This window comes from Cynocephalus volans, chromosome 1 (assembly GCF_027409185.1).
Source record: "Cynocephalus volans isolate mCynVol1 chromosome 1, mCynVol1.pri, whole genome shotgun sequence".
In the NCBI taxonomy this organism is placed as follows: domain Eukaryota; kingdom Metazoa; phylum Chordata; class Mammalia; order Dermoptera; family Cynocephalidae; genus Cynocephalus; species Cynocephalus volans.
In genome coordinates, this window is record NC_084460.1 from 110102551 (window position 1) to 110114925 (window position 12375).

General features: G+C 39.7%; 1 protein-coding gene across 3 annotated transcripts; it reads left to right on the forward strand.

Moving 5' to 3' along the window:
- The first annotated feature begins 1135 nt into the window (after nt 1-1135).
- On the forward strand, nt 1136-12375 carry FETUB (fetuin B). 3 transcript variants are annotated; one of them, XM_063076602.1, is made up of 7 exons: nt 1136-1360; nt 1696-1806; nt 3177-3264; nt 5455-5618; nt 6360-6461; nt 11013-11093; nt 11998-12375. In XM_063076602.1, the coding sequence occupies exons 1-7, from the start codon at nt 1136-1138 to the stop codon at nt 12373-12375; spliced, it is 1149 nt and encodes a 382-aa protein (XP_062932672.1). The 3 variants fall into 3 exon arrangements, with proteins under 3 accessions (XP_062932672.1, XP_062932682.1, XP_062932691.1); XM_063076612.1 differs by lacking the exon at nt 1696-1806; XM_063076621.1 differs by lacking the exons at nt 1696-1806; nt 3177-3264 and having other exon boundaries at nt 1136-1364.

The following is a 12375-nucleotide window of genomic DNA, read 5'->3' on the forward strand; positions in this document are numbered from 1 at the left end:
CCAAAGCTTAGCAGAGCCTTTAAGATGCTAATGTGTTGAGATTGCAACATATGCACAGATGGATGCAGTGGTTCCTAAACAAATTTGAACACAAAACGCTTGGGTCAGGCAGGGGGTGGGGAAGGCTGGAGGAGGAGGGGATGTCACTCATCTCATGGATCAGGGTTCCTTCCATCTTGGCTCTTTTCTATTATGACAAACTACTAATGTGTGTCTGTGTGTGTTTTTTAAATAGAAATTAAAAAAAAAAAAATTGTCTTTTGTAGAGTCTGAATAAGTAGAACCTTCCTGAAGCCCAAACAGAAGCTGAAAAAGGAAGGCAAGTGTCCCAACCAGTGTGTCTTTGGTGTTCCTGCCCATCTGCCCATCGTTATCTTTCTCTTAATGGCATTAGGCTTTAGTCTCTTAATGAGTTTGCTTCTATACATATACACAGAAGGAAGAATGAACTTAAATATGTGAGAAATTTTGATATACCATTAACTTTTTTTCCCCTTAAATAAAGTCTTTGTTTTAAAAGAATCTAAGTGAGGCTAAACAGAACGCTTCCTAGCAAGAAGCCCAAAGTGCATTAGGCATCTCACCTGTGTTTCTGGTAGGCTACTGAGGGTTAAGCCACCATCCTGATCTAGTAAGAGTGGTCGACACCTGAGGTCGACCAGAAAATCCGCAACCACTGGCCCCGTGGCTCCGTGCTCCTGCCTGAGATAACTGTTAGTGTGGCCCATGAGATTAGGGGAGGCACTAGGGGAGATGGGGAGAAGGTGACAATCCCACATATTCTGATTCAGGAGGAGACCTGAACACAAACCAGGACCCAATCATAAGAGCCTTGACCAAATGTTTGTTATGATTGCCTGGAAAAAGGTTGGGAAACCAGTTTGTTTACATGAATACGAGATTGCTCAGGGGGTCTAAGGTTAGATAACACTGACAAATCCTGTCCAAAGTACTGACTCAGGGAAATCCGCATTCACAATTCAAGGTAATACATTGGGACATAGTATGTCAAATCCAGGTCAGCTATCCAAATTGCAATTACAGAACTTCTCAAGTCTGCCTTAAGTAGCCCCGAAAGCCAGCCCACCGCTATAGTGCCACATACTGACCCTTTCTGGGCCTTGTTCCCCACAGAATGGGTCTGCTCCTACCCCTGGTTCTCTGTGCCCTGGCTGCATGTTGTGGGGCAGTGTCTCTGCCTCAGCAGTACCCCAACCCCTCACCTCTGCTCTCCCGGGGTTGTAACAACTCCGATGTGCTGGCAGTCGCAGGCTTTGCCCTGCAGGACATCAACAATGACCGAAAGGATGGCTATGTACTGAGCCTCAACCGAGTGAACAATGTCCGGGAACACAGACAGGCAAGTGATGTTCCCCCCTCTGGGGCAGGCATTTGGACAAGCGTCAGAGACTTGCTGGGGATGGGAACCCAGAGACACATGTTGGCAGGTGCTTTCCAATTGGAAACCCTCTTGAGAATGCTTTGCTTTTCTCTGCCAGGCTGTGCTGTAATGCTCTCATCGTTATTGGGAACAAGTGCTAACAGGGATCCTACTCAGACACTTGTCTAGGGTTCAGCAGTTTACATGGCATCTTCACAAACATCCTTTGACTCTCTCATAAAGCAGGGACTTTTTGTCCAGTCTTTGTGGGTTTCTGCTTCCTGTGGGATGCATTTTTCCACCCCTCCCCACAGGATGGCCTGGGCTCTCTGTTCTACCTCACGCTGGATGTGTTGGAGACTGACTGCCATGTGCTCAGCAGGAAGGCATGGAAGGACTGTAGGGTGAGGAGCCTTCATCAGTCGGTAAGTGCTTGTTTTCAGGGGCTCTAGGGAAGGAAACGAAATGCCCTCTTTCTACAGGATAAGGATTGCTCAACATGTGCCATCTTTTAAATGTCCCTCTTTATAATCTCCTAGGCAGGGTGCCCATGTGCTTATTCTACTGCTGTAGACAGAACAAAGTAAACTAATCAGAGGGTTTCTGAGAAGTCCCACTGGGGTCATGCAGACCAGAACTGAAAAGTTGCCCCCAAATTATTTTCTACCTTCACGACACTCCAGAAGGCTCTGAGTCAGTACTTGTATTGTGGAAGAAAAAAAAAAAAAAAGGACCTGAGGCGAAGATTCTGGATGTGGGGTAAGGGTAGACTGCAGAAGCCATGGAAGGAGAGCTTTCTTTAATTTGTTTTATTTTGCTTTCCTCTGTTTTAAGGAACACTGATATGAGGTTTAAGGCAAGGGAAAGGAATGGCTTAGAGTGTGGAGCCTTAGGGGTGACATGGAAGAATTTCCCAGAATCATAGAACCTAAAAGGCCTCAGAAATTATCCTTTCAAAGATAACCATAGAAGAGACTTGAAAATAATACAGTCAATTTTCATTTTGATCTCAATTATCCTGGGATTATTTCCATTAACTTATGTGAACTTTTTAACATGAGTGCAGGACAGTGATGTAAGTGTTTATAAGTGAACTTTTTCTTTCTTTCTTTTTTTTTTTTTGGTGGCTGGCTGATATAGGGATCCAAACCCTTGACCTTGGTGTTGTAACATGGTCCTCTAACCAACTGGCCAGCCAGAAGTAAACTTTTCGATCAAGATATCTTTCCTAATTATTTAACCAATTTTGTAAAATTGCACTTACCTGATTTTACCCTGTTGTAAATTATATTTGTAAAGGTGACACTAGTTGCTCTAACCAACACACTAAAAAATGTATACTGACTCTAACATGATAGAAGTTTATCACGTAAAGATCAGGAGAGAACATCTCTCCAGGAGTGATATGGAGACCCAGGTTCATTCCATGCTGTGGCTCTAGACTCAGCCACCTTTGCCTCTTGGCTTCCATGGTCACCATGCTCATCTGCACCAATCTATGGAAAGAGGACGAGCTGGGCCCAGAAGCAATTACACATCACTTCTGCTCACCTCCACGTGGTTAGAACTCGGTTATACACAGTCACTCCTAACTGTGAGGGAAGTGGGAAGCAGAGCTAGCCGTGTTCCAGGAGATTTGTTTAACTGCTGCAGTTCCTCCCACCCAAAACAACAGAATTTGATGTTAAGTTTCTCATTACTTTAAAATAAAATCTCCAAATTCCATTTTTGGGGTTATTTTAAAAACTCGTAGTTCCATTCACCAGGTCATATAACGTTATTTTGTTGGTTTCAGGTTTATGGTCAATGCAAAGCAATGTTTTACATTAACAAGCCAGGAAGAGTTCTCTATTTACCTGCTTTTAACTGTACTCTTCGCCCAGGTAAGAGATCACTAGGATTCTGTTAATTTTAATTAAAGATGAAAAAGAGTATTTAACCAGGACTGTGCCAAGAGTATATAGGGTTGGGTTCTCCTATCCTTTCTTCATATTTATTCCAAAATAAGTTGCTTAATATTTCCAGTACCTCCCTCCCTGCAGAAATTCATTCTATACTGCTATTCTTCTCGCAGCTAATCTAATCTTACTAAATTACCTTTAATAGCTCTCCAATGTGTCTTGCGTCAAATCCTCAATTTTCAGTCTGACGTAAATGGCACAATCTCTGTGACTTTTCCACAGGCTCCCTTTTCAGCTGTCTGTGCCATTATTTTCCTGACTATAACAACTCTGCACTCCCTTCACCCGGATGCCTCACTATTCTCTTTTGGGGGGCAGCTGACCATCTCACTGTTTTCTGAAAACACACTGCACTTTCCAATCTCTGCTTGTTGCTTGTGCCTCTCCCTCTGCTGAGCATGTCCTTTCCTTATGACATCTGCACTTGGAACTTATATCCTTTCTTTAAGAACCACCGCTAATGGTGCCTCCTCCACAGTATTCTCTGTTCCAGAAAGGAACAGTGCTCTCTGGTTCTACATTTCTATAAACCTTTGGCTAAACCACTCGTGGAGCACAGACCATGCACTGCCTTGATCTGGAGTCTTACGTTGTAGAATAGTTTATCCCTCTGTCTCCCTGCTACATACTCCCCTAGTTTCTATCAAGTGTAAGGAGTCATTAATGCTAAATAAATGAATAACTGGACTAAAAATGAGGCTGAAACTAATGACATTTGAAATAGATATATGCATTCATTTATTCTGGGTTCTCCTTTTTTCAAAAAAAGTCATTGGAAAGAAAGCATCCATGGCATGGGAAAACAGGATTATGGCTACTTGTCAAACTACCACATGCATGTCATTCCCCTGGTGGATCTTGCCAAAGTGCAGATTCTGATTCCATAGGTCTGGGATAAAGCCTGATATTCTGCATTTCTAACAAGCTGCAGGTGATAACATTGCTGCTGGTTCCTTTGAGTAATGAGGCAACAGAACAAACATTTTATTAGCCACAGCTTAAGGTTTCTGGTTGTGAAGACAATACTCACCTAAAATAATTAGAGATTATCCATGGTCTCAGAACTTGGACAGAAGTCATAGGCATCGGATCTGTGGGAAGTGAGGAAGTGATGTGGTGATGACGCACGAGTGACAAGCTGTGGATGTAAATCTCCCTCAGCCTCCAAACCCAAATAAACACACAGTTAATCAAAACAATGTGTGCTGCAAAAGACAACTTTCCTAGCCTGACTTTCACACTAGGTTTGCTACCCCCAGCTCCTCCCAAACAAATTCTGGCTGTAGTATTAGCATCATTCTATCGAGTCTCACAGCGACTTGGCCAGTTTTGTTTTCTGGCTCACTTGCATTTTCTAACCAAAGAGGGTGTGCTCCCACCTTCCATTGTGTCAGTCACTTACCCGTGCATGCTACAAGCATTTAGTATGCACTTACTGGGTGTTAGAGATGATGTCAGGTGTTAGGGACTGAAAGGTGAGTGAGAAATGGCAGTAATGCAATCCCAACCTTTTAAGGCACTCAATCTACTTTACAGAGGCAACGACGAGAAAAGATATTGAACTAGTTGAGGGGAAAAAGTCTTACATTGATATATTATGTGTCTTCAAACAAAATTCCTAGAGTAGGGCTGGCCGGTTAGCTCAGTTAGTAAGAGCATGGCCTTGGAACACCAAGGTCGAGGATTCAGATCCCTGTATTGGCCAGCTACCTAGCCACCCCCCACCCGACCCTGCAAAAAAAAAATTCCTAGAGTAAATAAATTTGTGTGAGGTAAAAACTTTTTTTCAGATTATGAAAGTAATATATGCTCATCACAGAAAACTCATTCCTGACACCTAATTCCTTCCTAGAAAATGTCTTCCTCACCTATTCTTGCCAACACTGAGTAATATCTTTTTTTTTTTTTTCAATCTTTGCCACTGTTATGGTCATATAATTTACAGGATTAAAAATAAATAATAATTTTTTGGCCTTCTGCTTAGCTCACTTGGTTAGAGCATGGTGCTGATAACACCAAGATCAAAAGTTCAGTAACCTGTACTGGCCAGCTGCAAAAAAAAAAAAAAAAAAAAAATCAATATTTTTTAACTGCTCTCATTGGCATCAACAGTTTCCCGAAGAAAAATTCACCGTATGTGCCCTGACTGCCCCAGCCCCACTGACTTGTCAGATCCCAGGGTTTTGGAAGCTGCCACTGAGTCTCTTGCAAAATTCAACAACGAAGGCACCTCGAAGCAGTATTCTCTCGTCAAAATCACCAGGGCTTCTAGCCAGGTAAGGCTAAAATGCCCAAGCCAGTTACACAAACAATGTTCCTCATAACTGTTGCTTCAGGATTCCTAAGCAGAGAGGGAATATCAAAGCACCCTTTTTGATTAGAACCCAAGAGCTCTTCTCTACATTTCCTGCTTTGTTGGACCTGGTGCATGTTCAGTCATGTTTTAGTTCCTGAGTTATTCCATGGCATTTCTACAAGAGCCATGTGACTCAATTTTACTTCATCAACCTTAAGGTGAGAGAAATGGACTCATAGTCTCCTTGGGGGTTCCTATGTAGGTTTACTGTTTACTGCTACATTCTTATATCTGACTGACCATGGACCATTTAGCAAGACAGCCTTTACTCCATGTTAAGACCTGGAGTGGATGTTGAGTTTTGTGGACTGGGGGAAACAAAAGTTCATTTGTACTTAGATTATGTTGATATCTCTCTTATATGGAAAAAACTAATCTAAAAGACAAATCTACATGAGGAAAAATAAACATACCAAGGGAAGGTGTTTTGCGCCCATTCAAATCCTTAAGAAGGGAAGAAAGGTATGTGATCATTTTCGTTAAATACTAAGATCATAGTACATGGTTTGATCAGTGTGGGGACTTGCAGGGATAGCTGGTATGTGGCTTGACAGTGCCTCTGGAGATGTACCATTTCTGTAAATATACTGCTGCCAAACCTGAGTCTTTTCCCCACATAGGAAGGTTTGATTTTTATGCCTCAATTTTTGTCTCATAACAGTGGGTGTTTGGCCCTGCTTACTTTGTGGAATATTTAGTGAAAGAGTCACCATGTACCAAATCTCAGGATAGCAGCTGCTCATATCAGTCCTCTGAATCTGTGGTGAGTTTTCCTGAATGTCTTTGTAATTTAAGATTTGTGTTCACAGATCATCTCTAAGTATTTTTTATTTTTAGCATAAATCAAATATGAGGTGTTGTAAAGCATGATGTAATACTTCTTCCCCTCAAGTCAGAGATTATGCAGGCCCAGATGCAATAATAAGGGATGTTATTTAATTGCAATTGCAATTTTTATCAGTAGTGTCACACAATTGCAAAAAGTGATCAAGGGGTCTATGAAATATAGACAATGGTTAGTGATGGTCCTGCTTTGATCTGAACAAATCCAGTTACACTAGGAATACAGCATGGTGTTCCACTCCTTGGACTTTTAAGAAGGACAAAGTCAAATAGGCCTTTATTCAAAGAATGAACACAAGATGGGGAGGGCACCTTAAAACCATCTGAAACACACCTGGTGAGAATGTACATTGGCACAATGTGTTGGAGCACAACTGGACAAAATGTACCAAAAGTCTTTTTTCCCCTTATTTACTCATTTATTTTTTTCCATTTTTTATAAGCATATTCATTATTATAAATTATAATTTTCCTTTATGCCCCTTACCCGACCTATCACTCCCCAACACCCCTCCCTCCCACCTCCCCCAACACTAGCATCCTTAGATTTGTTCTCCCCTCCTGAAAGTTCAATGTATTATTGTGGCTCTTTCTTCCTTCCTTCCTTCCTCTTTCTTTCTTTCTATAATTCTTTATTTACTCATTTATAGTAACAGCTTTATTAAGAACACAATTCACACACCATAAAATTCATCCTTTTAAGGTATACAATTCAGTGGTTTTTAGTATATTCACAGAGTTGTGCCACCATCACAACTTTCTTATTTTAAAATATTTTCATTAGCCCCCAGAGAAACCCCATACCCACTCATGGTCACTCCCCATTGCTACCTCACCCAAGCCCCTGGAAACCACTAACCTACTGTCTGTCTCTATGGCTTTGCCTACTCTGGACATTTCATGTAAATGGAATTATGCATTATGTGGCCTCTCGTTTGTGACTTCTTTCACTTAGCATCATGTTTTCAAGGTTTCTCCATCAGCAAACAGAGATAGTTTTACCTCTTTCTTGGCCAAATGATACTTTATTGCACGAATATTGTCCATTGTTTATCCATTTATCAGTCGATGGACATTTGAGTTGTTTCCTGCTATAAACGAATATACAATTTTTTGTGTACATATGTGTTTTCATTTCTCTTGGGTACATATCTTGGAATGGGATTGCGGAGTCGTATGAGAACTACATGTTTAACCTTCTGAGTAACTGCCATACTCTTTTTTCCAAAGGGACTACACCAGTTTTACAATCTTGTTAGTAATGTAGGAGGGTTTCAGTTTCTCCACATCTTTGTCAACACTTCATAATAACTGCTCATTTTTGGTTATAGCCACGTTACTGGGTATAAATTAGTATCTCATTGTGGTTTTTTTTTTTTTTTTGCTTCTCCCTGAAGGCTAATGATGTTGAGCATCTTTTAATGTGTTTATTGGCCATTTGTATATTTTCTCTGGAGACATGTCTATACAAATCCTTTGCGCATTTTTAAATTGGGTTACTTATCTTTTTATTGTTGAATTTTAAGAGTTCTTTACATATTCTAGATATAATGCTCTTATCAGATATATAATTCTTAAATATTTTCTCCCATTTTCTGGGCTGTCTAGTCATTTTCTTGATAATGTTTTTGAAGTACAAAAGTTTTACATTTTGATGAAGTCCTATTTATATATATATATATTTTTGAATATGCTTTTGGTGTCATATCTAAGAACCACTGGCTAATCAAGTCACTAAATTTACATATGTAAAAATGCAAAGGATCCAGAACCCAAAACAATATTGAAGAAGAACAAAATAGGAGGACTCACACTTCTCAGTTTCAAAACTTACTATAAGGCTACAGTATTCAGGAAAGTGTGGTATTGGTATAAGGATATATATATTTCCATTGAGATATAGACATATATGTACATCAATGGAATCAAATTGAGATTATATATATGAAATATATATATTTATATTTAAAATACAAAATATAAAAAATATATAATATTAATATTATAAATATATAATAAAATATATATATATATATCAATAGAATCAAATTGATAGTAAAGAAATAAACCCCTACATATAGGTCTATGAGCCATTTTGAGTTAATTTTGTATATGGTATGAGGGAGTTTCAATTTTATTCTTTTGTATGTGCATATTCAGTTGCCCCAGCATTATTTGCTGAAAAAACTATTATTTCCTCCATTTAATTGCCTTGGCATACTTCTTGAAGATCAATTGACTATAAATGTAGGATTTTATTTCTCTACTCTCAATTCAATTTATTGATCTGTATATCCGTCCTCATACAATACCACACTGTCTTAAACACTGTAGCTTCGTAGTAAGTTTTGAGATTGCGAAATGTGAATCCTTCTATTTTGTTCTTCTTCTTCTTTTTTTTTTTTTTTTTTGGTGACCAGTAAGGGGATTGTAACCCTTGGCTTGGTGTCGCCTGCACCGCACTCAGCCAGTGAGCACACCGGTCATCCCTATATAGGATCCGAACCCACGGCCTCGGCACTCCCAGGGCCACACCCAGCTGAGTGAGCCACAGGGTCGGCCCTATTTTGTTCTTCTTGTTCAAGATTGTTTTACGTATTCTGGATCCTTTGCATTTTCATGATGACTTTGGAATCATTTTGTCAATTTCTATTACAAAAGGAAAGTTGGAAATTTGATACATTTGATTGCATTGAATCTATAAGTCAATGTGGGAAGTACTGTCACCTTAACATTAAGTCTTCAGATGCATGAATATGTGATGTCTCCATTTGTTTAGGACTTATTTAATTTCTTTTGACAATGTTTTATAGTTTTCAATGTATAAGACTTTCACTTATTTTAGTAAATTTATTTCTTGAATATTTTATTCTCTTTGATACTAATGTAATGGAATTTTCTTAATTTCATTTTTGGATTATTCATTGCAAGTGTATAGAAATACAACTGATTTTTTCATATTGACCTTGTATTCCATAACTTTGATGAACTCATTTATTAGTCTACTGGTTTCCAGTAGATTCCTTAAGATTCTCTATATGAGGATACTTCAAGTAGTTTGTGGAAAAATAGAGTTGAAGGATAATACAAATCTTTCTATCAACTTTTTGAAGTCCGTCATATACAAGATTATGTCATCCACAAATGGAGACAGTTTTACTTCTTCCTTCCCAATCTGATGCCACAGATGTTCTTTAGGCTTCACATGTTAAGCACATCCACAGACTCCCTCTTTGTGCTCCACTCTAGTGTCAGCACCATGTAGGTCTACAGAACTTGTTATCTCAGCAGATCCTAGCCATGGTGGGAATGGACAGGCTCTACTTGGTGCAGGTATCTGCAGTCTCTCCAGAAGGTTCTCTTAGAGTCCCTCCCCTTTGTGGGTTGGTGATGAAAAGGAGAAGGGAAAGAATTCCCCAAGGACTTCATACCTTAATGGATTTTCCCACCTTAAGAAATTTGTAGTCTTCTCTTCATATGGTCTGGAGATGGGTAATAGAGTAATGTTCGGGAAATCTGTCTAAACATATTTTAGTAAATTTTGTATGGATACACTTAAGAGTTCTTCTTTAAAAACTGAGGCGGCATTTCATTATAATATTGTATTTACACTTGAAAATGTATATACTCTATGACCCTAAAATTCCTCTTCCAGAACTTTACTCTAAGGAATTAACTAGGGATATGTGAAAAGATGTAGCTTCAATGCTTAAACAGATCAACAAAAAAATTAGATTCAATCTAGTTGTCCAACAAAAGAGAGCCTGTTAAATAATACAGAAGAATACTAGGTAGCTATTACAAAGAAAATCATAGATGACTATTCAATACCATAAAAGGATTTTAATAATATATCGTTAGGTGACAAAGTAGAATTATAAAATAATATGTATAATATTATCCTATTTTTGTAAAAGAAAAAATATACATGCATAGAAAAATATATTGGAAGAAAAGAAATCAAATCATTGCAGGTAAGTAATATCTTTTGTGTGATTACAGGTCTTTTTACTTTCTTTTCATTTATCTATATTCTCAACAACTATTTATTAACATTTGTAATAAGAAAAAGTTGTTCTATTTTTAAAGAAAGAAGGAGTTGACGGTAGTTTTGTCTGAGAAAACTCAGGTGGAACATATATAAAGTGCTGCTGTATGAAAGACCCAAGGTCAAGGACTCAGGTCAAGAGGTAGAAGTTGTATAGACACAGTTTTCCACTCAACACAAAGAATTTTCTAAAAATCAGAAACACTGAGTTTCCCATCACTGAAAGCAATTTAGTCTCGTTTGAGTGATTTCTTGGTTAGGGTGATCTGGAGAGAATTAGCTCAGAGCATGCCTATTACATGGTAGAAGCATAAAAATATTGGTTGACTGTGTGTCTGCACAAGCAGGAAACAGGTTAATTTACATTTATGATCCTTAATAATGTGAATACTTACATGACATCGTATTTTCTCTTTCTTTTAGCCTGTTGGTCTTTGCAAAGGTTCTCTGGTTCAAGCCAGAGAAAAGTTGGTCTCTGTGACGTGTGACTTCTTTAAATCACAGGTATTTTTCAATCTAATTGTTTGTCTTCCTGTGAAGAGCAGATTGTCTATATTTAGCTGCCACTACCCCACCCCCTGCTTTGGTTTTCCCAAGATCTATAATCACCACTTTACTCAGGCTGCCCAACACACACCCACAGGGTAACTGGTCAAAGACCTGTCACACCTGGTTTTAGTCACAGTGTGATCCTGCAAAATAAAGACACATTTAGAAACAGGGAAGTACTAGCTTGGATAGCTCAAGCCTCTGAGGCATTACATTCAGTGTCCCAAAGAAACCACACCCTGAACTGCATGGAGAGGTCATTGCAATAAAAACTTCCAATCCCTTTCCAGAAGTATTTATTGAGCACTTATTATGAAGTAGTCTGGTGTAGTTGGGAGGTGGTTGGGACAGGCCACCTGAGTTCCAGTCCTGCTCTGCCACCTGTGAGCTGTGTGACCATAGGAACATTCTTACCCATCTGAGAGTTGGTTGTCTCATCTGTAGAATGGGATTGCAACACCTCCCTCATTCAGATCCCTGAGAGAAGCAAGTGAGAGGACCTGGATGAAGGGTTCTGTACAGGGTCTGCACAGAATAAATAATCAATAAAAGGTGACTGCTGCTGCCACTACTAGGAATAGGGAGACAGCTCACTAAAGACTTTGAGTGAGTCACTGAACCTCTCTGGACCATTGTTCAGCTCAGAAATTGCAAGATTTGCATTCAAGTTTTGGCAGGTATTGGTTTCCCCTAGCCCTTGTCTATGTTGCATTTTAACCCTTTCACCAGGAGTCCCATCCCTCTACCTGGTCTCCCTTTGAAACATTCCATCAGAAAGGCACAGATAAACTTATCCTAGTACCAGGCGTAGCAGGGCTTTCCCTGTGGAACTCTGCATTTGAATATGTTCTTGTTTCAGGCTCCAGCCCCTGGAGGTGAAAATTCTGCTGTTAATCAGGAACATGCAAGCCTCCCCAAGGTAGAAGATTCCCAGAAGAAAGACACAACCCACACTGACTCCCCCACCAAAGCTGTGCCAAGAGGGTCTGTCCAATATCTCCCTGACTTGGATGATGAGAAGCCTGAAGATTCCCAGGAAAAGGGCCCTCGTGAGGCCTTCCCTGTGCAGCTGGATCTAACCACGAATCCCCAGGGAGAAACCCTGGATGTCTCCTTCCTCTTCTTGGGGCCTACAGAGGAGAAGCTGGTTGTCCTGCCTTTCCCCAAAGAAGAACAACACTCTGCTGAGTGCCCAGGACCAGCCCAGGAGGCCATCCCTCTTGTCCTCCCACCATGA

Excerpts from the sequence above, each read along its gene's own strand:
- FETUB (XM_063076602.1), top strand. The coding sequence starts at position 1,136 with ATGGGTCTGCTCCTACCCCTGGTTCTCTGTGCCCTGGCTGCATGTTGT. Across the intron at positions 1,361-1,695 it reads ATGTCCGGGAACACAGACAG|GATGGCCTGGGCTCTCTGTT; the intron begins GCAAGTGATGTT and ends CCCTCCCCACAG. Across the intron at positions 3,265-5,454 it reads TAACTGTACTCTTCGCCCAG|TTTCCCGAAGAAAAATTCAC; the intron begins GTAAGAGATCAC and ends TGGCATCAACAG.